The 25,483-nt window shown below is 36.0% G+C and overlaps 1 protein-coding gene across 2 annotated transcripts in view; it reads right to left on the reverse strand.

Moving 5' to 3' along the window:
• Positions 1-25,483, reverse strand: part of Fstl5 (follistatin like 5) — a 579,517-nt gene that overhangs the window by 490,876 nt on the left and 63,158 nt on the right. For both annotated transcript variants that reach the window (XM_040752632.1, XM_040752631.1), the window contains exon 2: positions 19,494-19,634. In XM_040752632.1, the coding sequence (XP_040608566.1) occupies positions 19,494-19,619 (126 nt within the window). In that variant the 5' untranslated portion in view covers positions 19,620-19,634. The remainder of the gene's footprint in view (positions 1-19,493; positions 19,635-25,483) is intronic.

Here is a 25,483-nt window from a genome sequence, read left to right on the forward strand (position 1 = left end):
AAGGGGGAACACTCGTCCATTGCTGGTGGGAGTGCAAACTTGTACAACCACTTTGGAAATCAGTATGGAGATTCCTCAGGAAAATGGGAATCAGTCTACCACACGACCCAGCAATTCCACTCTTAGGCATATTTCCAAAAGATGCCCATTCATACAACAAGGATGTCTGTTCCACTATGTTCATAGCAGCATTATTTGTAATAGCCAGAACTTGGAAGCAACCTAGATGCCCCTCAACTGAAGAGTGGATAGAGTAAATGTGGTACATTTACACAATGGAGTACTATTCAGCAGAAAAATAAACAATGGAATCCTGAAATTTGCAGGCAAATGGATGGCACTAGAAGAAACCACCCTGAGTGAGGTAACCCAGTCACAAAAAGACAAACATGGTATGTACTCACTCATATATGGATTTTAGACATGGATCAGGGGAGTGTCAGCCTACAATCCCAGAGCAAGTGAGTCTGAGAAACAGGGAGGTTCCCAAGAGATATGCATTATACCCCCAGAAAAGTGGAATGAGGCAAGATCTCCTGAACAGATTGGGAACATGGGGGGAGAAGACAGGGAACCAGGAAAAAGAGAGGGGGATAAGAGGAAGATAGAAGAAGACATGGGGAGCAGGAAGGCTGAGTCTGCGTAAAAATAGAGGAGACCAGAATGGGAGATATCATAATAGATTGAGTCATTATAGCTTTGAGGGGAGAGATGACACTAGTGAGATTCCCAGAGATGTACAAGACAACACCAACTGGAAAACTAAGTAATATCGGAGAGACTACATTAATAGCCCCTACCTGATGATAAGGTTGGTGACTACCTTATGTGACATCCTAGAACCTTCATTCAGTGACTGATGGAAGCAGAGACAGATACTCACAGCTAAACACTGAACTGACCCCCTGGAACCCAGTAACAGAGTTGGAGGAGTGATGAGCAAGGTGGTCAAGACCATGTTGGTGAAACCCACAAAGGCAGCTGACTGGACAAGGGGGAGCTCTTGAACCCCAGACTGATGACTAAGAGGCCAACAAGGGACTAATCTAGACTCCATGAATATAGTGTCAGTGAGGAGGCCTCAGAAATCTCTGGTCTTTGGGTAGTAGACTAGTGTTCATCATGGCATACAAATAAACTTTAGGAGCCCATTCCACATGTAGGGATGCTCTCTCAGCCTCGATCCTGCCCTGGATGAAATGACAGACTCTGAAGATCCCCCCAAGGAGGGCCTTACTCTCCCTGTGGAATGATGTAGGGATTGGACTGGGGGTGGGGGGTGGGGTGTGGCTGGTGGAGGGAGAAGGGGGCAGCTGGGATTGACATTTGAAGCATACATGTTTCTAATTTAAATAAAAAACATACATAAAAGAAAAAATACATTCAGGAAGAAAATTACTTCTCCCACCTCCTACTTTATTGTAAAACACCACACATGCACAGACACATGCAATCACACACATACATACACACACACACACACACACACATCTTAGTGAAATACATAAAAGTATATATCTCAAAGATCTATAGAATACAGTAAAAAATCAATCCTAATAAAAATCTCAAATAAGTAGTTAAAAAATGTTTTGACCCAAAATTATTCTATAAATTTTGAAGTACTATGTTGAAGAGACATGGAGAGAGCAGAAAGCCTTGTCTTGTTCCTGATTCTGCTGGGATTGCATTTAATTTGATGTTGCCTATAGACTTGAGTATTGCCTTTATTATGTTTAGGCATGTTACTTGTATCTCTGATGTCCCCAAGACTTTTAATATGAAGGGGCATTGGAATTTGTCAAAGGCTTTTTCAGCAGCTAATGAGGTTATCATATAGTATATTTTTCTTTCAGTTAGTATGTATGGTAGATTACATCTCTGATATTACTCTCCTACTTGATCATGGTAGATGGTTTTTGGATGTGTCCTTGGATTAGGTTTTGTAAGTATTTTAATGTTTTTTTTTGCCTCAATATCCATCCATAAGAGAGTTTGGTCTTTAGTTCTCTTTGGGGAAACTTTGTGTAGTCTGGGTGTCAGTATAACTGTGGCCTCATAAAATTAATTTGTAATGTTCCTCCCATTTTAATTTTGTGGAATAATTTGAGAAGTATTGGTATTAGCTCTTTGAAATTCTAGTAGAATTCTGTACTGAGACCATCTGGCCCTGGACTTTTACGTTTGGGAGAATATTAATGATTTCTTCTATTTCTGTAGGGCTTATAGGTCTATTTAATCTGTTTATCTGATCTTTATTTAGCTTTGGTAAGTGGTATACATCAAGAAATTTGTCCATTTCTCTTAGAATTTCCAATTTTGTGGAATACTGGTTTTTTCTTTGGAACTATGACCTAATGATTCTTTGAATTTCTTCAGTGGCTGTTGTTACAACCTCCTTTTGGTTCTAGATTTAGTTACTTTGGATATTCTCTCTCTCCCTTTTAGTTTGGATAAGGTATGGTCTATCTTGCTGATTTTTCTGAAAGAGCCAACTCTTTGCTTTATAGATTCTTTTTATTGATTTCAGCCTGTGTTGAATTATTTCCTTCAGACTATTCCTCCTGGATGTGTCTGCCACCCCACCTCCCCAGAGCTTTCAGCTGTGCTGTTAAGTAGCTGGTATGAATTCTCTAATTTCTTTATGCAGACACCTACTGCTATGAGCTTTCCTCTTAACACCACTTCGTTGTGTCTCAAAGGTTTGGGTATGGTATGCATTTGTTTTCATTGAATTCTAGAAAGTCTTTAATGTCTTTCTTTGCTTCTTCCTTGACAGAGTGATAAGTAGAGAGTTGTTCAATTCCCATGAGTTTGTAGGTTTTCTATTGTTTCTGTTGTTGAAACCTAACTTTAATCCATGGTAGTCTGACAGGATACAGGAAGGTATTTTCTATCTGTTGAAGCTTGTTTTCTAATCAAGTCTGTGGTCAATTTTGGAGAAAATTTCACAAGGTGCTGAGAAAAAGGTATATTCTTTTGTGTTTGGTTGAAATGTTTCATAGATATCTATTAGGTCCGTTTGAGTCATACATCTGTTATTTCTCTGTTTAGTTTCTGGATGTAGGGGAAGAGTATTGTAAGATATGATTAGAAAAAACGTACATTTCCAGGTTAGGTAGAAACTTGGTACAGGGAAACTTCCAGGAATCTACAAGGAAAACCTCCACTAAGATTCCTAGAAATAACAGAGACATAGCCTGAACTGCCTGTCTTCTCTGACCAGGCAAGCATTCCAATGGAGAGTTGAGAACAGCAACCCAGGCACAACCTTTTACATACAATCTGTGCTCTCTGTGTGATGTGCTGGGTTAAAGGTGACACAGAGATTGTGAGAGTGGCCAGCCAATGACTGGTCCAGCCAGAGACCCATGCGATGAGAGTGAACACACCCCTGACATGGCCTCTAGAGCCAGGACCCAGAGACGAAATGATATCCCAGACCTAGGGTGAAACCAAACAGAATTGGAGGGGGAAAGTCAACATAATGATGCCTAATGATGTTCTGCTATTCTCATAGATTGGTGTCTGTCCCAGTTGTCATCTGAGAGCGTTCATCCAGTAAGTGATGGAAAAATGCAGTGACCCACAGTCAAACAATATTAGGGGGAGATCACGGGGAATTCTGCTGAAGAGAGAGAGGAAGGATTGTAGGATCCAAAAGAGTCAAAGACATCAAAAGAAAACCCACAGAGTCAACTAACCTGGACTCCTGGGTGCTACAGAGTCTGAATGACAGCCAAGTAGTCTACATGGGACTGACGTAGGCCCTCTGCATATATGTGACAATTGTGTCTTCTTGTGGGACTCTGCATGGTGGGAACACGGGCTGTCCCTAAAGCTTTGACTGGCTTTTAGGAACCTCTTCCTCATACTGGATTGCCTTTCCCTTCTTTAACATAAGGGCAGGTGCTTATTATTACAGCAACTTGATAGGCCATGTTTTGTTGATATTCATGGGAGGACTGCCACTTTTTAAATGAAGACAGGAGGATTGGGGGAGCAGTAACAGAGGAGAGGTGAGAGATGGAATGGTAGGAGAGCAGAGAGTGGAAATAACGGTCAGGATGTAAAATAGATACTTTTTATAATAATTTTTAAAAAGTTTTGAAGTAATCCTCAAATTTAAAATTTGAGATATTATATGCTAATGTGAAAGATTTTACTTTTCTTTGAAATATGATACTTTAATGTCATTAACCTTATCAGAATTTTGGAAGTTAACATTCTGTTAAATGATTGCGGTTTAGCTATGAAACTATTTGGTTAGATTGTCTTGTCAGTATTAACTTGTGATCTCATTTACATTCTTCTCTCTGAGCTCAAAATGAAATGTCCACATTCATTTGTGTTGACTTTGAGAATTTGCATTTTTAATGAAGTTATCCATTTTTCTCTACATTTTTCAAATTCCTGCAATTGAGTTTCTTTGAGAACTGCTCATGACTCTTTTTATCTTTGTTGTTATTTCCTATTATTCCTTCTTGATCTGGTTTATGTATTTGATAGTACTTTAAAGGGGTAATTGTAGGGAGAGATCTGTGTGCCCATAGCGTTTATCATGCCCATTTGAGTGTGTTCACAGGTACATAGAACATACAGGGGATAAAAAAGCTAGGGGGAGGAGACGCTTTCTCTTGGGGTTCTGGTTGCAGCCTGGAGAATAGCATGTGGACCTTTAGTTCTCCACTTTCTTGGCTTCTCATGTAAGTGATTTCTCACTCAATAAAATATCATAGGACATCCTACTTTGTGTAGCTTAATATTTCTGTATTAAGTAGCCTTAGAGTTTATGAACTCATTTTACTGAATTAATAATTAGCATATGTTTTAACTCTTTATTGTTTTTTTCATTTTACTTATTGTCTCATACTAAAATAAAAGAATAAAGTATTTTGTAGTGATATATTATTTATAATTTATTAAAGCTTGCCTGAAGATTCAAAAGTCAGCCACAACTATAGAAGCTAGGCACCCAGCTTTAATCCCAGCAGTCAGAAGCTAGGAGGTGTTGGTACTCATCTTAATCCTAGGTCTAAGGAAGAAGAGGTAAACAGATCTGAGTTCAAGGCCATTCAGGGATACACAAGGTTGAATCACTCTAAAAGAATAACAGATCACAGGCATTTAATTCCAACACTAGAGGGATATAAAAGACAGGAGCAAGTCATCAGTAGGAGACATTCATTCTCCAGCCATGCTCAGGAGAAATTACGTTCTGAGGCTTGGTGAGAACTTGCGGAGACAGGATCAGTCCATTCAGCCTGAGGTAGAGGTCAGAAGCTAGTGGCCAGCTGCTTTGCTTCCCTGATCTTCAGCTTTAACCCCAATATCTATCTCTGGGTCATTTATTAATTTATGTTACAGTATTTTCTCAAATCACTTAATGATCCAAGCATTTAACACTCAGTTAAGCACTTTTACTCTAGGTACTATAATTGTCATGCTATCCAACAACCTCAATTAATTTATAGGGTTTTAGAATGATAGATTTACCTGATTTTGTATATCCATTTGAGAGGCTTCATATTTATGGCTATTAAAGGCATAAATATATATCTTAATCATGCCTTTAATATTCTAATATTCACAAATAAACAATATATACACAATGGCATAATATAATAATTTTTAATATTAATACTGTCATGTATTAATTTCATGTGGCATTCCAAACAATTAGAAACTAAGAAAAATATTTTTAATTGTGTTATTATACACTGTGAAGTAAATTAATATGGAAGAGATAAATTCTGATTTTTAAGCTACCTTATATTGAAATTTTATAAACATGCTAAACAGTCTATGTCAGTCAGAAAAGCTGAAAATTTTTAGCGCTTGTAATATCAGTAGTTTGAGAAACATTCATTTGAAAAGATGGTAGTCATCTCAGAAATAACATACTATCTTTTCAACATTTTGAACAAAGTGTCTAGACATAATACTTTACAATATTGATTTATTATAGACATATTAAAACATGGAGAAGATGTGGTTAGCAATTGATGACTGCCTTGTACTTTAATGGCTAAATAAGTATAATAAAAGTCTTTGGGACATTAGATTTATAGAACCCAACGAACAGTCACCTTAGGATAATCTAATTCTTATTGGATGAATGTTGTGAACATTAGTTGACTCAAGGCCTGATAAAAATGAGGAAGTTCAAGTTGATAGCAAAAAGCTTCCTTTTCTTAAAGGAGTTTGGCATCAGGTAGACATATTTTCTCATTCAAATAATTAATGTTATGACTGTAGAGCTTCATTTAAAAAAGATTATGAAAGAAATGAAGAGAAGTAATATCTTTGGGCAGACATTTATTCCTTGTAAATATGATTACAACCTAAAAATACATGAGAACCAATAAGAAAACACCCGAAGTTTACTATTTATAAAATTAATTTGAAAACCATAGAATATTTTATTTACCTATCAGGAATTATTTCAAATTACCATAAATAGCAGAACATATAAAACATTTAAAATTAAATCTATCACATGCAGCATGAATACTGGAAGAATCAAAACATTATAGAGTGGGGCACAGAAAAAGTTATCTGCTTTATCACGGGAAAAGTTAAATTCATTATAAGACACTATGCACGTTAGAAACAGGATATAGAAGACCTGAGTCAGATCTGATCCAAAATCCTCCTCCCTGAAAACAGCTTTCTTTCTGTTGTTGTAATAAGCCATGAGCAAAAACAAATATGAGAGATGAATGGGTTTATTTTGACTTACATTTTTATTCATTATTGGAATTGTAATTTAATCAGAACATTTCTCGCATCCCTTTTCTCCTTCTAAACCCTCCCCAATACTCCTCTGTATTCTTTTTCAAATTTGTGACTTCTTTTTTTCATTAATTACTATACTACAGGCACATATGAATTTGTATATACATGTATATTCTTAAATATAACCTATAGAGATCATATAATGTTACATGTATATATATTTTCAGAGCTGACTTCTTGGCATTAGACAATCAATTGATGTGCTCTACCCTAGGTAGGAGTACATCTCAGGCAATAGAGTAGAGCTAGGTGCCTGAGATCCAGAGTTGAAAGAATGGAAAGCCTGAAGATCTGTTGTCAATGGGAGAAAGAACTTGCCTCTCTGAAAGAGATCCACACAATTTGTCAACATACTCAGACAAAGCATACTAGATAAGAATGAAAACAATGATGTTTGGTGATATAGAAGAGTATATATTGATCAGCACTGACTGGTTACTTGCATCACTTTCAAAGATTTGTTTTTATTATTTCTAACTTAGCATAGTTTGTGTGCCTTCATATGAATGTAGATGTTCGTGGAAGTCAGAGTTGAAAAAACTGCTGGAACTGAAGTTACAGACAGTTGTGAGCTGCCATATAGGTGCTAAGATTCAACCTATAACCTTTGGAAGAGTATGGAATGCTTTTATCCCTGTGCCATCTTTCCAACCTCTTCATATGCACTCTCTGCAGCTATTGAAATCTTAACCAATGTCAATGCCCAGAGATAGATTTTGAACTAGTTTTTCACCTTTCTGGTAACAGAAACAATATGAGTAATATGTGGGGTATCTCTTAGTTCCTCAGTCATGGAATAATGGATGTATATTTTGTATTATTACTACTTTTAAGCATCAAAGCATATGTCTCTGTGGGAGCATTTAGAAAATCGGTAAAGCCTAAAATGATGTTATTTACTATTACCCTTTTAATAATGAATTTTTGGTAGTTTTTATGCTTTACTCCATATGTAATTTGCCTGAGGTTCTTCTTTCTGGTCTCCCAATGTTTTGTCAATCTGAGAGCTATAAATATTGTTTTATTCTTTCAAAGTGAAAAAGGTTTCATTCTTGTGTATTAATAAAACTTCTGTTGAAGAATATTATATCACTATTTTATATTATAAAGTGAAAATATTTTGATAATGTTCAATAGTTGAGAAAAATTAAGTTAACTGTATTTGATAACTTGATTAAGCTTCAGTAGACAAAGGACATTCCAGTATTAAGATTTACCTTTGAATGTGGAGATGGCTGTTTTAATATTTGAAAGAAATAACTTGTTAATCACAGAAAAATGAGTACACATATCCATAAAATCTTAATTCATTAATATGCATAATTTGGAGGAAATTTGCAAGTAAATACACACCATACTCATGTTAAAGATATTCAGAGTTTGCTGCCGGGTGGTGGATGGCGCACGCCTTTAATCCCAGCACTCGGGAGGCAGAGGCAGGCAGATCTCTGTGAGTTCGAGGCCAGGCTGGACCGACAGCCTCCAAAACAATACAGAGAAACCCTGTCTCGTAAAAACCAAAAAAAAAAAGATATTCAGAGTTTGCATTCATCTCAGTCAGTACTGTTGCATTTTAGTCTGAATGAAGCAAACCAAGTATTTGAAAATACATCCAAATTCAAAGTCTGTCCAAATGAAATAAGTTAATGGTACTAATTAGGAATTATTTAAATCTCTATAAAAGACTATAAAAATCGACCTCAATTAATAAAATTAAGTTCTACAAAGCATATTTGGTAACTAATTTGATTTATAATTTTCTGAAATTGTCTATAAGCATGGAACTTGATCACCATGAGTGATAAAAATAATTTCCCATCATGTATAAGAATGAAGTTGGTTTCCATATGAGTAGTAAAATGAAAAGCTCAGTGTATGTGATGGACAAAGAAACAGAAGCACAGCCTCTGCAACACTGACTAAAGCTAACCTCTGTTCCAACCTTATGTCCTTCAGCCACTAGAGAAAACCTGAGATCCACTGGTATTAGGGGACATCTGTAAAGGCATAAATTAAATATGCCATCATTATTCTGCATTGCAGATCATGGTTAATGTATCTTAAGCAAGCTTCTCATAGAGTTTTTATTGTTCTTTCCATTAGTGTGAAGCAAGAAGCATGTCACACTACATAGTGGTGCATAACTCAGGTCACAGCACTGCTCTACATTAATCTCATCCAAAAAGAATGTTGAAGCAACTAGTAATCTCTCTTTGAAGTCAGATTGTATGGAATCTTTAAGGTTAATTGTACTGGTATTATCATTCATGAGTAAACCTGAATGGTGGACACCATAAATCATCTTATCATTTCATTTATAAAGAAAATTATTTAAGGCAAGAAACATAAATAAGCAAAGTTACTTGTGTTTCATTTCATTTCTAATTGCTACTTAATAATGTAGAAGGTTTGTCATATGATTTTAAAAAATATTTCCATTTTTACATAATGTAAACTCCAAATTCCTAAGAGTTTTTTCATTATTTGGTACAAAATAGTAGTTTTGGTATGGTAGCTAATACTTACTTAACCACTTATCTATTTTGTGAATTGCTGGGAACAAGCCAAAGCTAACCATTGAGCCCACATTTATGCTCTTTAAAAAAGAGAATTTGAAAACAACGGAATCTTGCATGCAAATGGATGACACTAGCAGAAACCATACTGAGTGAGGTAACCCAGTTACAAAAAGACAAGCATGGTATGTACTCTCTCATATATGGATTTTTAGACATGGAGCAGGGGAGCGGCAGCCTACAGTCCCACTGCCAGAGAGTCTGGGAAACAAGGAGGACCCTAAGAGAGATAGGCTTGGTACTCTAGAGAAAGAGAATGGGACAGGATGTGCTGAGCAGATTGGGAGCATAGGGTGGGGGGAGAGGAGAGAGAGCTAGGAAAAAGAGAGGGGGAGAAGAGGAGTGGAGAGGAGGACATGGGGGAGCAGGAAGGTTGAGTCAGGGGAAGAATAGAGCAGAGCAGGACGAGAGATACCATAATAGAGGGAGTCATTATAGGTTTGAGGAGAGATCAGACACTAGCGAGATTTCCAGAGACCTACAAGGATGGCTTCAATTGGCAAACTAAGCAATGGTGGAGAGGCTACCTTAAATTCCCTTCTCAGATAATGAGATTGATGACTACCATGTGTGCCATCCTAGAGCCTTCATCCAGTGGTTGATGGAAGCAGAGGCAGACACTCACAGCTAAACACTAAACTGGACTCCTGGAAACCAGTTGCAGAGAGGGAGGACTGATGAGCAAAGGTGTCACGACCAGGCTGATGAAACCCACAGAAACTTCTGACCTGAACCAGGGGGAGGTCATGGACACCAAACTGATGGCGAAGAGGACAGCATGGGACTGATCCAGACCCCCTAAATTTGGGTGTCAGTGAGGAGGCCTCAGCAATCTATGGGGCCCAGGGTAGTAGATCTGCATTTATTCCTGGCTTATGAATGGACTTGTGGATCCCATCCACACAGAGGGAATCTCTCTCAGCCTGGACACATCGGGGAGGGCCTAGGCCCTGCCCTAGATGATATGACAGACTTTGGAGATCCTCCATGGACGGCCTCACCCACCCTGGGGAACGGAGTGGGATTGGGTGGGAGAGTGGGGAGGTGGGGGTCATGGGAGGAGGGGAGGGTGAGGGAGCAGGATTTACATATGAAGCAAGCTTATTTCTAACTTAAATGAAAAAAATTAAAAGGGGAATTTGAAATGGCTGACCATTATTCGTTAGTTTTTATTGGAATTAGCTTTGAAGTTGTTTTCGGTATTTGTCAATGTGATGGTCAACAGCTGCCTAGTAGACCAAGCTCAAGGCATGCCTGTGAGGCAGTAGCCAAGTTGCATTTATTGAACTGGGAAGACGCACCTAACCGGGGGTGACGTCATTTCAGTGCTCGGAGATGGACTGAACAGGAAGAGAACGCAGTGAGCATGAGAATTCACATGTCTCTGCTTCCTCACTGCAGACCAGCGGCTTTGTGCTCTTGCTGCCATCCTACATAAAGAAGCAAAGCCGTCCTTCTCAAAGGGGCCTTTGTCTGGTTATGAGCAAGACAGCACAACACATATGCTAATAATTGATAAAGTTAGAACTTACTGTAGAAATGTATTCTCTTTAATAGACCGAGTACCCTGATAACATATTATTTTAGAAAAGTGTTGGCATTTCTTGGAAGACATTGCACATAATTGTTTTTTGGCTAACCAGATTCCCCTGAAGTGAAAAATAATCTAAGAACATAAGAATAATAAAGCAGTTACAAAGCCAAAAAACCAAATAGACATGCAAGATTAGCTTAAGCACTGTCATATTTGGATGGTTTTCATTTGTCTTAACTGGGACATCAAGTTATTAATCTATTGTCAAGTTTTCCCACCTGTCCATCTAACTTATTCTCCTGTTGAGGGGCACTTGATATGTATTTTGTCAGTTATTTTTATCATAATCTTATTTCCATTGTTACTAGGGGTTTAATGAAGGTAACAGTTCATTGGCACTTGCTTAGTCCTTCAGACCTGAACCATCATCATTGAAACACATGGCTGTTAGCAAACAAATACAAGACCTTGGATAAGGAAACACAAATGAAACAATGATGGGGCACAGAGATAATGCATTAAATCTGGAATCTGCATACACTAATATAATAGAATCTAGGCCTAGACACCAAATTAAAAAAAAGAAAAAAAACTGGAAAATAGAACTTTACAAAAGAAATCACTTCAAAAACTTCACAAAAATAGACGATAGCACTAAACATGAAAAATGAGCTAATGCATCATTAAAATTTATAGTATTCACAAAAAAAGACACTGCCAAGGAAAACAAGAAAACAAGTCAAATTATCTTAAAAGCTTATATAAAAGGCATCTAAAAATGTTACCCAAAGGACTTCTTTACATCCAAGGAAAGAAAATACTAACAGTTCACTTACAACATAGTCAAAAACCTGGTCATATATCATCATCAAATAAGACCCATGGGGACAATTGGGCTAAGAAAAGACCTTAAATGTTTGTCATTATGGAATCAAACATTTAAAAAGTTAATATAATAAAACTGTAGAATAAGTGAAATCCCAAATTCTGGGAAAGGTGGGGGAACAATAGAATGCCACTACACTGTAGATAGTAATTTGAGATATAGTTTAACAATTTCTTTCATAGGAAAATGCATATTTACCATCTGAGTCAGCAATCATGCAGAAAATGTATGCTCACAGCCAAATGTGAACATATAGACTTATATTCACATCAGCTTTCTTCAAAAACTATGAAGTGAGCAAAGTATCCCTCAGCAAGTGAATATATACATAAAACATGTGCATACAAGCCATGGGATATTATTTAGTTCTAAAGAAGAAATATGCCAAGAAGTCATAAAATCCTAATCAGGGACGTTGAAAGCATGGCACTCTATGATATAAGCCAACCCAGTTACTGTGTGATTCCATTTATACAGAAGGTAAAATTATGAAGAATTCTCTTCTTAAAAGGGGCGAATAGGCAGAATGCAGAAAATTAGGCTATGGAAATATGCTATTTATATTACCTCACACTCATCAAAGCTACACATGATTTTATAGCAAGGCCAGAAATGAATGTTTGTGCAAACCGTGAGCTTTGAATGACAACCACGCATCACTGGGTGATCATAAGAAATTCCCCACTCTGCTCCACAGCCTAAATAAAGGACAAAGGCTTTCTATGGGGAAATATGAACACATGGGAGTCTATGTTCAGTCTTATCATTTTTGCTGTTAGCCTACTATGACCCTTATAATTAATGTCAATTATTAAAATAAAACTGTGATAAAAAGAAAATAGCAACAAATAATACAGTCAAGATTTCTGAGCACACTTTGCACTGACTGCCTGTTAAAACAGATACTTATTATTAGACATCTCTATCATAATGGCTGACAGCTCCATCTGTGTGGAAGGTCCTGTGTTTAATCCACCTAGATGATAAATACATTCTCAGTCTGAATCCTTAAGCTCAACACCTTTAATCTAAGCCTGTTTACACAGTTAATTGCCTCATTTATTTTCCTGTAGACAGCTTACTATAAAGCAAACTTTGTCCTAGCTCTCCCTATGAGACACTTGCCTCATTATACATTTCAATATATATTGAATTATATTTTCATTGAATCATGTTTTCATTCAACTCATTTGAGATGCTCATTTCACTAAAAGTTACATGATGAATTAGCATGTATTCCAGAGAATTCAATGTGGAATCTTCTATTCAATGCTATTCATATACGAGGCACTTAATAAATGTGTTTCAATAATAAGAAAATGCACTTTTCATTGGTAAATGAATGCATGCATAAAAGTATTTTCTTGAGGCTAGAGTACTGAGCACAACAGGAAGGTGAGAAACATGGGTTATAGTTTCATGTTTACAGTAGCTCCCTGTGTCACTTTCAACAAAGAGTGTGAGGGGTTAGCCCTCACATCCTATCTGCAGTGTGTGTGAGTGTGTGTGTGTGTGTGTGTGTGTGTGAGTATGTGTGCGTGTGTGAATATGCATATATGCTTATATGTGTACACAACATGATTTCTATATATTATTATAGCTCTCTTAACAGGAAAGGCCAACCCTAAAGAATAACATTAAGTAAAAATAACACCGCTCTTTAATTATTTATATGTTACAAATGTTTTAATCACTTAACCATACTGAATATAGAGTTCTTAAATTGAAATTTCTTATCATTTGTAATATGCAACTTTCCTTATTGAATTCATATGAAAACTTTAAGAATTAAAGATTTTGGGAGTAATATATAGTTCACTTACTTATTAAAGTAATGATTGCAAATGACAACTTGAAACTATATTAATTTTAAATATCAGGTAAGTGGCTTTATTTATCCTGCATCATAGCCCTTCTTTCGTATATTATGCACACACACACACACACACACACACACACACACACACTTGAAGCATGGAAATTGGCTAAATAAAAACACATCTCTACTTTTCTACACATGTATTGGTAAAATGTGATAAATTAATATAGATTCAGATGAGTTTTTCTTTACAGAACCAATATGATATTGCATTATTTTCCCACATACAAAAACATTACAATTAGCTCTCATGATAAGACAATTAGGATGTTAAACATAATACAAAGAAGAAAATAAACAATGATACTGTATTTTACAACACTCATGTCTTAATACACTGGCGATCTTTGAACATTTCAAAGGAAAGAATAGTTTATACACTATACACACACCAACACACATACACACAAAGACACAGTGAATGGCTAAGAAACAGCATTGTGACACAGGTCTTTAGATAAATACATATTTATGTGGAACAAGACTTTTATATGTGCCCAAACTTATATAGAGAGGAGTATATGGAATCCTGACAAGTAGGTTTAATTTTAATATGTATATACTGGATTTTCTCTCCATACATTTTTAGCTTAGTACTAACTAGAAACAAATAGAATGATAATTCATTACAAATTTTTACATTTAGTTGATGAATTCCAACATGAAAAAAACTCCTTTTCAAGCCAATAGATATTTTTAAAACTTTGAGAAAGATATTCTGAGTGAGATCACAGAAACAGGAGGAGCATTATTCTGCAAACCACCTACTGCCTTGAGAGTTCATTCCCAAGGAACAACAATCTTCTGTCAAAGAGCCCTAGCTAGAGCATTTCATACACCAGACATAAGCTTGCTTGTGTTGTTTTGGCTAAGCAAATTGACTTTGGCCATCAAATGCCAAATAATTTTCTCTGGAAAAAAAGCTAAACTTTGGCTAGAAATAATAGACATCTTTTCCAAAACTTAATACAGCATTATTCTCTTGAAGATTTTAAAAGTATTTTCACTGGGTATGAGGGGGAATGAAGTCATGATCACTCACCTGGGTTTTCAGTCGACTTTGTCCACACAGTACTTAAGTTTAAACAGATGGACTTAGTTTTGGCTTCCTGTGTGTTTCAATATATATTAGAAAACAATCCACACACAGCTTTTAACTTAGGAACTAAACCATGGACTGGCCATTATTTAATCCAGGCTACCTGTTCAGGCATGTTCTTGATCAGAAGAGATTCCCAGTAAAGAACCATAGCTATATTGAAGATACTACAATGCTAACTGGTTGGAACTTCATGACTCTGTGAAGAACTTGATAAGTGCTGTGAGTTTCCTTTAATAGTATCTTTTAATAATCATTCATTTCCTACTCTGGATCTGACATAACATCACCGTGGATATCTGTTAAAAGCCATGAATTGTTTCTTAGAACATTAGCTTTCACCAACTTCAAGCGACATGATCATTATACAGTCCAAATGTTGATACTCTGCCTATTGCCATTGCTATGAACATTGGCATGTTCTTTGTCTCTAACTCATGAGATTATGACTTATGTCACTACTTGTGAAGCTATGTATAAAAAAAGAAACATTAGCTATAAAGTGAATGAAAGGGAAAAATAATCTCAGACTTTCATGGTTAATGACAGTATGCAAATATAGTCGCTGAAGAAAGCTTACTATATCTTTCTCTGGCCTCCAAGTATTTGGATGAAAAACAAGACCAAGGAGCTCAGAAGAATTCCCCTTTATCAGAAGTTGCACTATTATAACATTGCTTTTAATATTTTAAAATGAGAATAACGAAATTCATAAAGTGTCTAAACCTATAAGTAACCCAAGCACAACACATTTCTAAAAGGGTTTCTATTTCATGTGTTCTTTTATCATCTTTATAGACATGTTTGACAAACCTTTTGTGCACTTGAGGACCACAACTAGATATACCAACACACATATATAATGAAGCAATCATTACCACTGAGGTCGTAAAGCTCCCATTACTCACATATTTGTTATTTTTCTGTGTATGTGTGTATGGTGAGAATTATTCAGACCTGCCCTCTCAAAAATAAGTAGAAATTCATTGCTGTTGGCTGTAGCCAGTGTATCATACATCATTTCTTCAGAAGTTTTCATCCTGCATGACTAAAACTTTTGCAAAACTCTTAGCTCAGCAAGTGTTGCCACAGTCTCTTAAATTAACGGAAAATATTTTCATCATTTGAATTTGAGAAAGGTTTTCACACTGCAACTTAACGTGGCCTGAAAATCACTTTCTACCCCAGGCTAGCCTACAACTCACAGCAATCTTCTTGTTCTGTGTTTAAAAAAAAGGAATTTTATGAAACCCCATGGTATATCTTAGACTTACTGTTTCTATCAGTAAAGTTTGTTGAATTATTGTTCTACTTTGGTTGTACAACCCAAGATACAGTTTTTGCACAACCAGAAGATGGAGTAGGGGATGCACAAGTTGAAACTGAGATTGATTTCCATGGGGAGAGAAATAATAAAATCTTTATTTTGCAAACACAAGGTGTTTATCTGAAACAATTTTGAGATTTAATAATATTTATCCTTGTTAACATTTACTGAATAAATTTATCTGTACATTTTCACTATTAAACTCCTTAACATTTATTAACTAATACTTCATAGTAAGTTTTTAACTCCTCTCAGCCCTGTCCCCAAATTTTCTTTCAAGGTTTGCTCCAAATTATTTCCTGACCTCACCAAAATAAATCAATTATCATCTTAGTAATTTCTGAAATCCCTTGATAGCAGCAAAGTAATTGCTAAGACTTGCCCCCAGCCTGTCTGTTAGGAAATGATGATCTTGGTTTGTTTAGAGGTCCATGTTTTTCAGCACTGGGATTCTGGCGTTGATGCCTTAGTGTTTTTTTTCCATTTACTTCTCTCCTGCTGCTTCCTATTAGGGTCACATCTATCAATGTTAGCACAAAAGCAAAAGAAAAGAAAAATCATATCTCACAAATCAGCTCTTTGTATTACACAGTATATTGTGAGCAGTTACATTCTAGAGAATGATTAAATTTCACACACTTGGCTTCATCCACAGTGATCCTCACAAAGAAGCACTTTGACTTCAGGGGGATAAAACATGCATCAACTTCAATTTGCCAGGTTAGCTGGACACAACACTCTGGTCAAAGAGAGATACAGACCCTTAAAAGACTTTAAGTGGTCCCATTAGCGACACTCAAAATTTACTACTGTCTTCATACAGTCTTCCATCAGCCAATACAGGGGCAGTGCTGTTAAAACAGTAGGTAGAGAAGAGGCAAGACAAGTGCTGATGAAGGAAGATTTACAGTCAGACAAGCAAAGTGTCTGTTAATATCTGGAAATGCCAGTATATAAATACTACAGGATACAGGATATGCAAAGAAGAGGAGGCTAGCTTGTTTTGAGATATTATATCTAAATAACTAGTAATGTTGTGGGGGAGAAATAAAGAAAAGGTGAAGATGAGAGAAATCCACAAATAAAAATGAAACAAGAAACCACAAAGGAACAGGAATGTCACATGGAATGATGTATAGCAAGAGGAGTTCCAAGTTTGTCTTTATCTGTGGAAAGAAGCTGGGATCTCAGTATATGGGGTATCATCAAAGTCTGTCACATCATTTGGGGCAGGACCTAGGTCCTCTCCCGTGTATCTAGGGGTAGTCTATCATTATTAAACTCTGCCTAGGATGCAGATTTTTGTTAACAAAGCCATAACCCAGGTTATTTCTATTTCTCCTAGTGAGTCCCTCCTAGAAAGCTTCCCTAGAACCAGGTTACAAGCACCATCTGTACACACTCAGAAGACAATATAAAATACAGTTATTTGCTTGCAAGAAAGCAGGGATGACAGTCTAAAAAGCAGATATTTCTCTCAGGTCATTATCATGCTGATTTATGATCATTGCCTTTAATTTTAGGGTCCATCCGCTCATCCTCTATCCTAAATTCTGATATTTCCTGTCTTGTTGATGGTGGCTGCTGCGTTCTCTTGCTCTCAGAGAAGCTCCTTCAATTCGACTGTCTGAGTTATAATAACGTCACTGATATAAGCAGAAAGAGCAGTCCTGCGTCCCAGACTACAGCATGACTAAATGAAAATGTGCAGGAAGGTGGCTTGCGCAAGAGTACATCATGTCAAAGTTTTAAAACATAAAAAAATGAGAGCAGAACTTTGTGGGGTTTGGATTCAGTGATCACATTTTGTAGTTCTTGAGTGCTAATGAATTTCCGCAGATGATGTTGCATAAATGTAGTGGGATAAACACATTAGTAAAACACACAATCAGCTCTCCCTCAGACATATATTTGTAGAGTATATTTAAGATTTCTATAATTAGTATGGCAAGTTTATCGTTACTCATTTTTACTGTGATACAGACAAATGAATTTTAATCACTTTTTTGATACATACAGCTGGAGATGATGAAATATGAATGCATTTGTTCATATCTGTAACATTTCAATGTGATCTGACAAATTAGTCCTTTATTGTTTGTTTCAAAATATACTGAATGTATAGGCTGTCTTAGTTTGCTTTCTTTCCTATGATAAAGAACAAGACCAAAATCAATTACACATTGCTCATTGTGGTGACTCAGGACGGGAATCCAGGACTAGAACCTAGAGGCAGGCCCTGAAGTAGACACTATAAAAAAAAACTGCTAACTACTGTCTTGCTTCTCTGTTTACATGCTTGTTCAGTATACCTTTTCTCACTCTTTTAAATAACCACTTACACACACGCACACACACACACACACACACACACACACACCATATGAGCACAAACAGGCTTACACACATAATAACCCTTTCTTATATAGAATAATCTTAGAGCTGAAGAAAACTGCTTAAAAGTGATGTTTTCATAAAAACTTATGTCCTGATCTTTAACACCAATAATCAAGTATCATTTCTACTGATTTAGAAATTGACATACAATAAAAATATTAAAATATAAAAATTTTGGAGCATGTATGTTCTTCTCAAGCTTATTTCATTTAATTATATCTTTTCTTTTAAAATGGGCTAAATTGTATAGATAAGTATATTGATATTTTAACATGTAAATTTTACTGAAAAAAATTCTCATACATGCTAACTCTGATGCACAATTCTGTTGTCTTGCATTTTCCAGAAAATCAGTGAGATATAATCACTTTATCCATCAATTCTCTACCAAACATTAACTATAACAGTGTCTCATGTGCACACAAAACGAGAAAAGGCATGGATATAGTTTCTGACCTCAAAACATACATTGTAAAGCAGAGAAACAGAACAAAATTAATATTTACTACATATGTGACATCATGAGATAAACTTGTTTATTTTGATCTTGAAGAAGTTAGACATGAAAAAGTATTTGTCCCAAAACACTTCTCTTTTTTATGATAAGGAACCTAAAATTTAATGACTATATGAAAATATCCAATAATTCCTATTCAAGTTGAATTTTGTCAACATGTATGTATGTGACTATATGTGTATATATATAGTTATAGTTATAGAGATTTATAGAAAGTAATATGCTGTTTTCAATTTGAGACACTTTAAGGGTTTTATAACCACACTACATATATTCATCATCAAGACAGTATTTCATTCACCAAACTGCAATTTTTAGTTGATGGTATTTTCCATTTTTAAAGTTTCATTATTTTATAAAATAAACATTTTTGAAAGCATGTTTGGAAATAAATGTCCCTAAATGAATAGTAAACTCGTGTCTAATCTTTTAATTCACAAATAAACTGGACAGCACTTTAGTAAACTAACAACTCGGCCGTACCTTGTGTCGTAATCTCGTAAGAGGCTGATAGGATTTAATGCCATATCCTGATTCTTTCGTTGGTCTCCCTTCAGATTCCAGGAAGATGAATCCAAGAATCAAGACAGCAGACCAGGACTTAAACATCCTTTTTGATTTCACCTGTCGAAGTTAGAATTTTGAAAATAAGAGAAAACACTTTATATGATAACGAGATATATCAAAATTCTTATACATTGAATCAGAGCTCCTTGGTGTGTGGATATGTAATAGTTAGACACCTCGTAATCAGCATTACCCTCTGTTCATAACAAAACACTGGTAGTTTTTAAAATCAGTCTCATAAAATACAAAATAAAAAAGTATGAATTGCATAAAAAAGATGTCTCTGGGAATATTCAATATAAGGTCAACTGAAAGAAGGAAAATAAACTATGACTACTACTCTATTTATATATACTTATAAGCTTTAACTCTTCATTAAGAATAAGTCATTGCAACCCCATACAATTTCAACTCTCTGTTAAGGACTTGTGAGAAGTTCGTAAGCTACTAGTCTATGCCACAAACTCAATGTAGTTCAAGAGAACTATCAGAGTACTTTCATTAATGTGCTTTGGTGTTTATAGTACTATATATTTTGGATGGAGTAGAGTATACACAAAATGGCATACAGTTGTCACAAAAACATCAACACCTTTCAAACATACAGTAATCATGTTGTGAGTACAACTGCATTTCAGGACACTTCCTTCCTTATTAACAGAGGAAAGGGTTCTCTTTTTATATGTAAACCAATGTTAAGAATAGCTGCTTGAGAACTGAAATTGTTTAATTAACCCCAAACAGCAGTATTTTTTCTCAACAAGTTTTCTTCCATCTATCAACAACTGAACCACTCATATCTTAAAATACATTTCTCTCTAACTTTCCAAAATCTTCAAGTCTTTGAAGAAACACATTGGAATGATATCAGAAGATGGAAAGATTTCTCATTTTCACAGATCAGTATGGTTAACATAGTAAAACTGGCAACCTTACTAATGCAATCTACAAATTGAATGCAATAACCCCCAAAATTCCAACACAACTCTTTGCAGACCTTGAAAGAACAACACTCTAGGGCTAGTGTTCACCATGGCATACAAATGAACTTTAGGAGCCCATTCCACATGGAGGGATGCTCTCTCAGCTTGGACCCATGGGGAAGGGTCTAGGTCCAGCCCTGAATGAAATGACAGACTCTGGAGATCCCCTCAAAGAGGGCCTCACCCTCCCTGGGGAAAGATGTGGGAATTGGGCTGGGGGTGGGGGGTGGGGCTGAGAGGGAGAAGGGTGGGGGAGCTGGTATTGACATTTGAAGCATGCATGTTTCTAATCTAAATTTTAAAAAAGCAAAAAATAAAAAAAGAAAGAACAATACTCAACTTCATATGGAAAAACAAAAAACTCAAGATAGCCAAAACAATTTTGTACAGCAAAAGAACTTCCAGAGGTATCACCATCGCTGATTTCAAGCTCTACTACAGAACTATATCAATAAAAACAGCATGGTATTGGCATAAAAACAGACTAGCAGATGAATAGAATAGAATTGAAGACCCAGTTGTAAATCCACACACCTATGGACACCTGATTTTTGACAAAGAATCCAAAATTACATAATGGAAAATAAGGAAACATTTTCAACAAATGATGTTGGTATAACAGGAAGTCAGCATGTAGAAAAAATGTGAATAAATCCAAATCCGGTATCTATCATCCTGCTCAAAACTCAAGTTGAAATGCATCAAAGACCTCAAAATCCAACTACATCACTCTAGAGGATATACCCAAAAGATGCTCAATCATACCACAAAGACTCAATTATGCACAAAGCAGTTTTTTTGTAATAACCAGAACCTGAAGATAATATGAACGCCCCTCATTTGAAGAAAAGATAAAGAAAATGTGGCATTTACACAACAATGACATGATGAAATTTGAGGGAAATGGATGTAACTAGAAAAAGTCAACCTGAGTGAAGTAACTCAGACCCAGAAAGACAAACATGACTACCCTAATTGCCATCAGAGAGCCTACATTTGATTGAAACTGATGTAGAGACACAGAGACAAACATTAGGTTGAGCTTTGGGGATCCTCCTGAAGAGAGGGAAGAAGGAATGTACAAGTCGGAGTAGTTAGAGACATCACAAGAAAACAGAGACAACTGGTCTGGATTCACGGAGTATCAGAGAGTCTGAGTCAACAAGGTGACTTGCATGGGAACAACCTGGGTATCCTGGTATATCTGACAGTTGTGTAGCTTTGTCTACTTATGGGACTCCTAGAAGTGGGAGCAGGGGCTGTCTCTAATGCTTTGACTGGTTTGGGGACCCTATTCCTCATACTGGGTGTCTTGTCTATCCTTGGTACATGTAGAGGTTCTTAGTCTTACAGCAACTTGATGTGTCAAATTTGTTGATATTCTAAATATGAGAACAAATGATAAAAAGAGATCAGCTGATGTATAGAGTTAGTTCCCACAATACTTATGCAGAATATGTACTTAACCAGGAGGGAGGAGAAGAGTGTAAAAGCCTTATACCATAATGACTAGAGGAAAGACATTGCCTAGAGGAGCCTAATCAAGGTCACTGTCCTCTGTCCTCTCCCAGTCTCCCCAAAGGCATTTCTTTCCCCTGTTCTTTGTATGTATGTCTACACACTCAGATACACACAAACACACACACACACACACACACACACACACAACTACAATTCATTTTAATACAATGCCCAAACATCATTTATATTTGTTATGTAAAATTCTACACACTTATGATTAAATAGTATTATCCTCTAATCTTTGTGTCAAAGGCAAGAAATAAAAAAAAAGTTTCTTTAAATATCCCTGAAAGTCTGTTAGCATTAAGTCAGCATGTACATCTTAAGTCAAGCACACTCTGTGCAAAAGCATTTCAGTCAATCACAGGGAACATTTATGGTAGTTGTCACATAAGCTAAAAATGAACCTAGAAGACCACTATATCCAATTCTGTAACAGCAATCTTGCTATAAGACAGAACATTGTTCCTATTCTTGATATTATATATATATATATATATATAGCTGTCAATAATAGCAAAGAATAACCTAGTTGGTCTGAGCATCCCAGTTGATACTGCTCATCAGTGAGTATATTTCTGGTATATATTTAATGTACATAATTTACCATTATATTAGAAAATTATTAATAAAGTTGTACAGCATACATGTGGTTTCAAGCATACTACTTTTAATCTAAAATTTTTCATGCAAAGCATATATTTTGATATGATTTTCATTCCCTCAAATCTTTTTCCTAAATTTTCCTCACTCACCCAAATTCATGTTCTATCTTTCTCTTAAAAAAAGCAAAACCAAAACAACAAAAATCCCCAAAATGGAATCTACTCTGTGATGACCAATCTCTCCACAGCATAAAGATTGCAATGTGATTCAAACGCTACTTATATGAACAATCTATTAATTAAAGCAGCACACTATACTCATATTACATTGTGGTTGAAGTGAAGAATACAACACTAAGAAATGACACTAAGTGAAGAATAATTGTGCAATGTTTACAAAGTCTACAATCACATTCAGGAATGCCCAAGGTCTTTCTTTTTGCACATTGAGTCACCCAGACAACTTCTACTTTGCCAATGTCATTTCACAGTAAATTCCCTATAAAAGTGGTATGCTTTTCAATCTGCTGTGTATTTTTAAGCTAGATTTTCCATATTCAGATGGTCTTAAATATGTAAATATCAATCTTTGTGTTATAATACCCTATAGCATTTAGTACTGTAACCTACCATATAGATTTGCAGCTTGTGAAAAAGAGGCAACAACTTATAGCAGCATATATTTTGTAGCAATGCATTCCAGGTTAAAGAATGATCTAAGAAATTATCACTAAAATACACGATTTAATGATGTATAACCCTCATCACTAATTAGCATATTATTTTGCAACCTCTTTTTCCTATATAGTCTGTAGGTTTCATAAAATTTATGATTATTATTTTCATTGATAGTCCTATTATTTTCAAGTAAAAATCTTAACAAGTAGCTATGAAGAAATTAAAAAACACAAACATTTCATCTCAGCAAAAGTTACATTGCTGGAATTTTTCACTCAGTATTATGGAAAGGTTTATAGTAAAAGTCAAATTACATCTTCTTTGGTATAACTAGAATTTTGATTAACCTGAACATTTAATATTATCAACATATACTGAACCATTAGAAGATAAAACAAAGCTTATTAACATGTTTATCTTTTGTGTTTAGGAATGGAAAATATCAATATTTTCTTATATCAATAAGAAAAATAATTGGATACAATAACAGTTATAAAAAGTCAAGTAAATAGATTGCTCCTCTGAGCTGGTCAATCTGGCTTGTCAACTTGGTTGTACAAATCTCTGGGCCATTCCATGAAGGTATTTTCAGGAAAGTTTAAGTGAAGAGGGAAGGCACAACCTGAACCTGGGCAGCACTGCACCAGGGAATAGGGTTCCAGACTGAATGAAAGGGAGAAAGTGCACTGAGAACCGCCCTCATGTCTCACTGCTTCCTGACTGCCATACCAGGTATCTCATGCACTTACACCTCAGTAAGAGTTGCACTAAGCCTGGCGGTGGTGGCGCACACCTTTAATCCCAGCACTCGGGAGGCAGAGGAAGGCAGATCTCTGTGAGTTCGAGGCCGGGCTGGGCCGCCAGCCTCCAAAACAATACAGAGAAACCCTGTCTCATAAAACCAAAACAAACAAACAAAAAAAGAGTTGCACTATCCAGGCCTCTCCCATCAGGATGAATTGTACCAGAAGGAAGGAAGAAAGAAAGAAAGAAAGAAAGAAAGAAAGAAAGGAAGGAAGGAAGGAAGGAAGGAAGGAAGGAAGGAAGGAAGGAAGGAAGGAAGGAAGGAAGGAAGGAAGGAAGGAAGGAGGAGGGATGGAGGGAAAGAGGGAAGGAAGATGAAGAGAAAAATGAAATGAAGTCATTACTGTGAGAAGCCTGACCACAAGTTCATGGGCATTGGATATACTTTGAAAGGAATGTAGAAGAGTTTACACAGAAAGCTCCTATACAACTGTAAACAGATCTTAATAGAACTGAAGACAACAAAAATTTTTTCTGATGTTTCAGAAAGGAAGAAAAACATTTTTAGGAACATGGATTGAGGCCATTTGTGTTACATTCTGGCAAAGAATTTGGGTACATTCAGCTTATGATTTGAAGACTTCAGTGGCTTTGAAACCAAGCCACAATGTGATCAGCTGCACCATGCTCCTGATGCTCTATCAATAGCTGTTGCTACTACCATGACTTCTGTGCCATAATGGATTCATGATTCATGATACTCTTCTCTTTCCTTACGTTGCCTTTGTTACAAATTTTGTCATAACAGCCAGAAGAAATAATTTGTGCATCTCCTTACAGAAACTGAAAGGCAATTAGGATCATCTCATTGCTCTTTTGGGTGCTAGCATATCTTCCAAAGATAACTCATCCCCAAAAGGAGTACTAGAGACTGGAAATGAGCAGAAATCAGTCCCATGATTGAACATTTTTACTTTAATAACGTCTGACAGCCTCTTAAATTTAACAGTTAATTGACAATTGTTATACATTCCATTGGGACAACTGAAAATCAGGTGAGTAAAATATGAGCCAGAACATGTGATACAATGATATCCCTGAGGTTTTCTGCAACCCCTTCATTTATGCATAAGCATAAGAACAGCTCATTGTTAACTGACAGAAAAAACATATGTATCTAAAAGTGATCAGCCAAATTACATTTAATAAAATTATATTATGCAATGGTAAGGAAGCCTGATATCCCAAGCATTCAGAAGGCAGAGGCTGGAGGATTGCCACAATTAGAGGCAAGTATAATCAACATAGGGACTTCTAGGCCACAAAGGGCTACACAGCTAAGTTCCTGTGTTAGAAAAAAGCAGACACACATAGC

This window comes from Mesocricetus auratus, unplaced genomic scaffold (genome assembly GCF_017639785.1).
Source record: "Mesocricetus auratus isolate SY011 unplaced genomic scaffold, BCM_Maur_2.0 Super-Scaffold_100009, whole genome shotgun sequence".
NCBI classification, from domain to species: domain Eukaryota; kingdom Metazoa; phylum Chordata; class Mammalia; order Rodentia; family Cricetidae; genus Mesocricetus; species Mesocricetus auratus.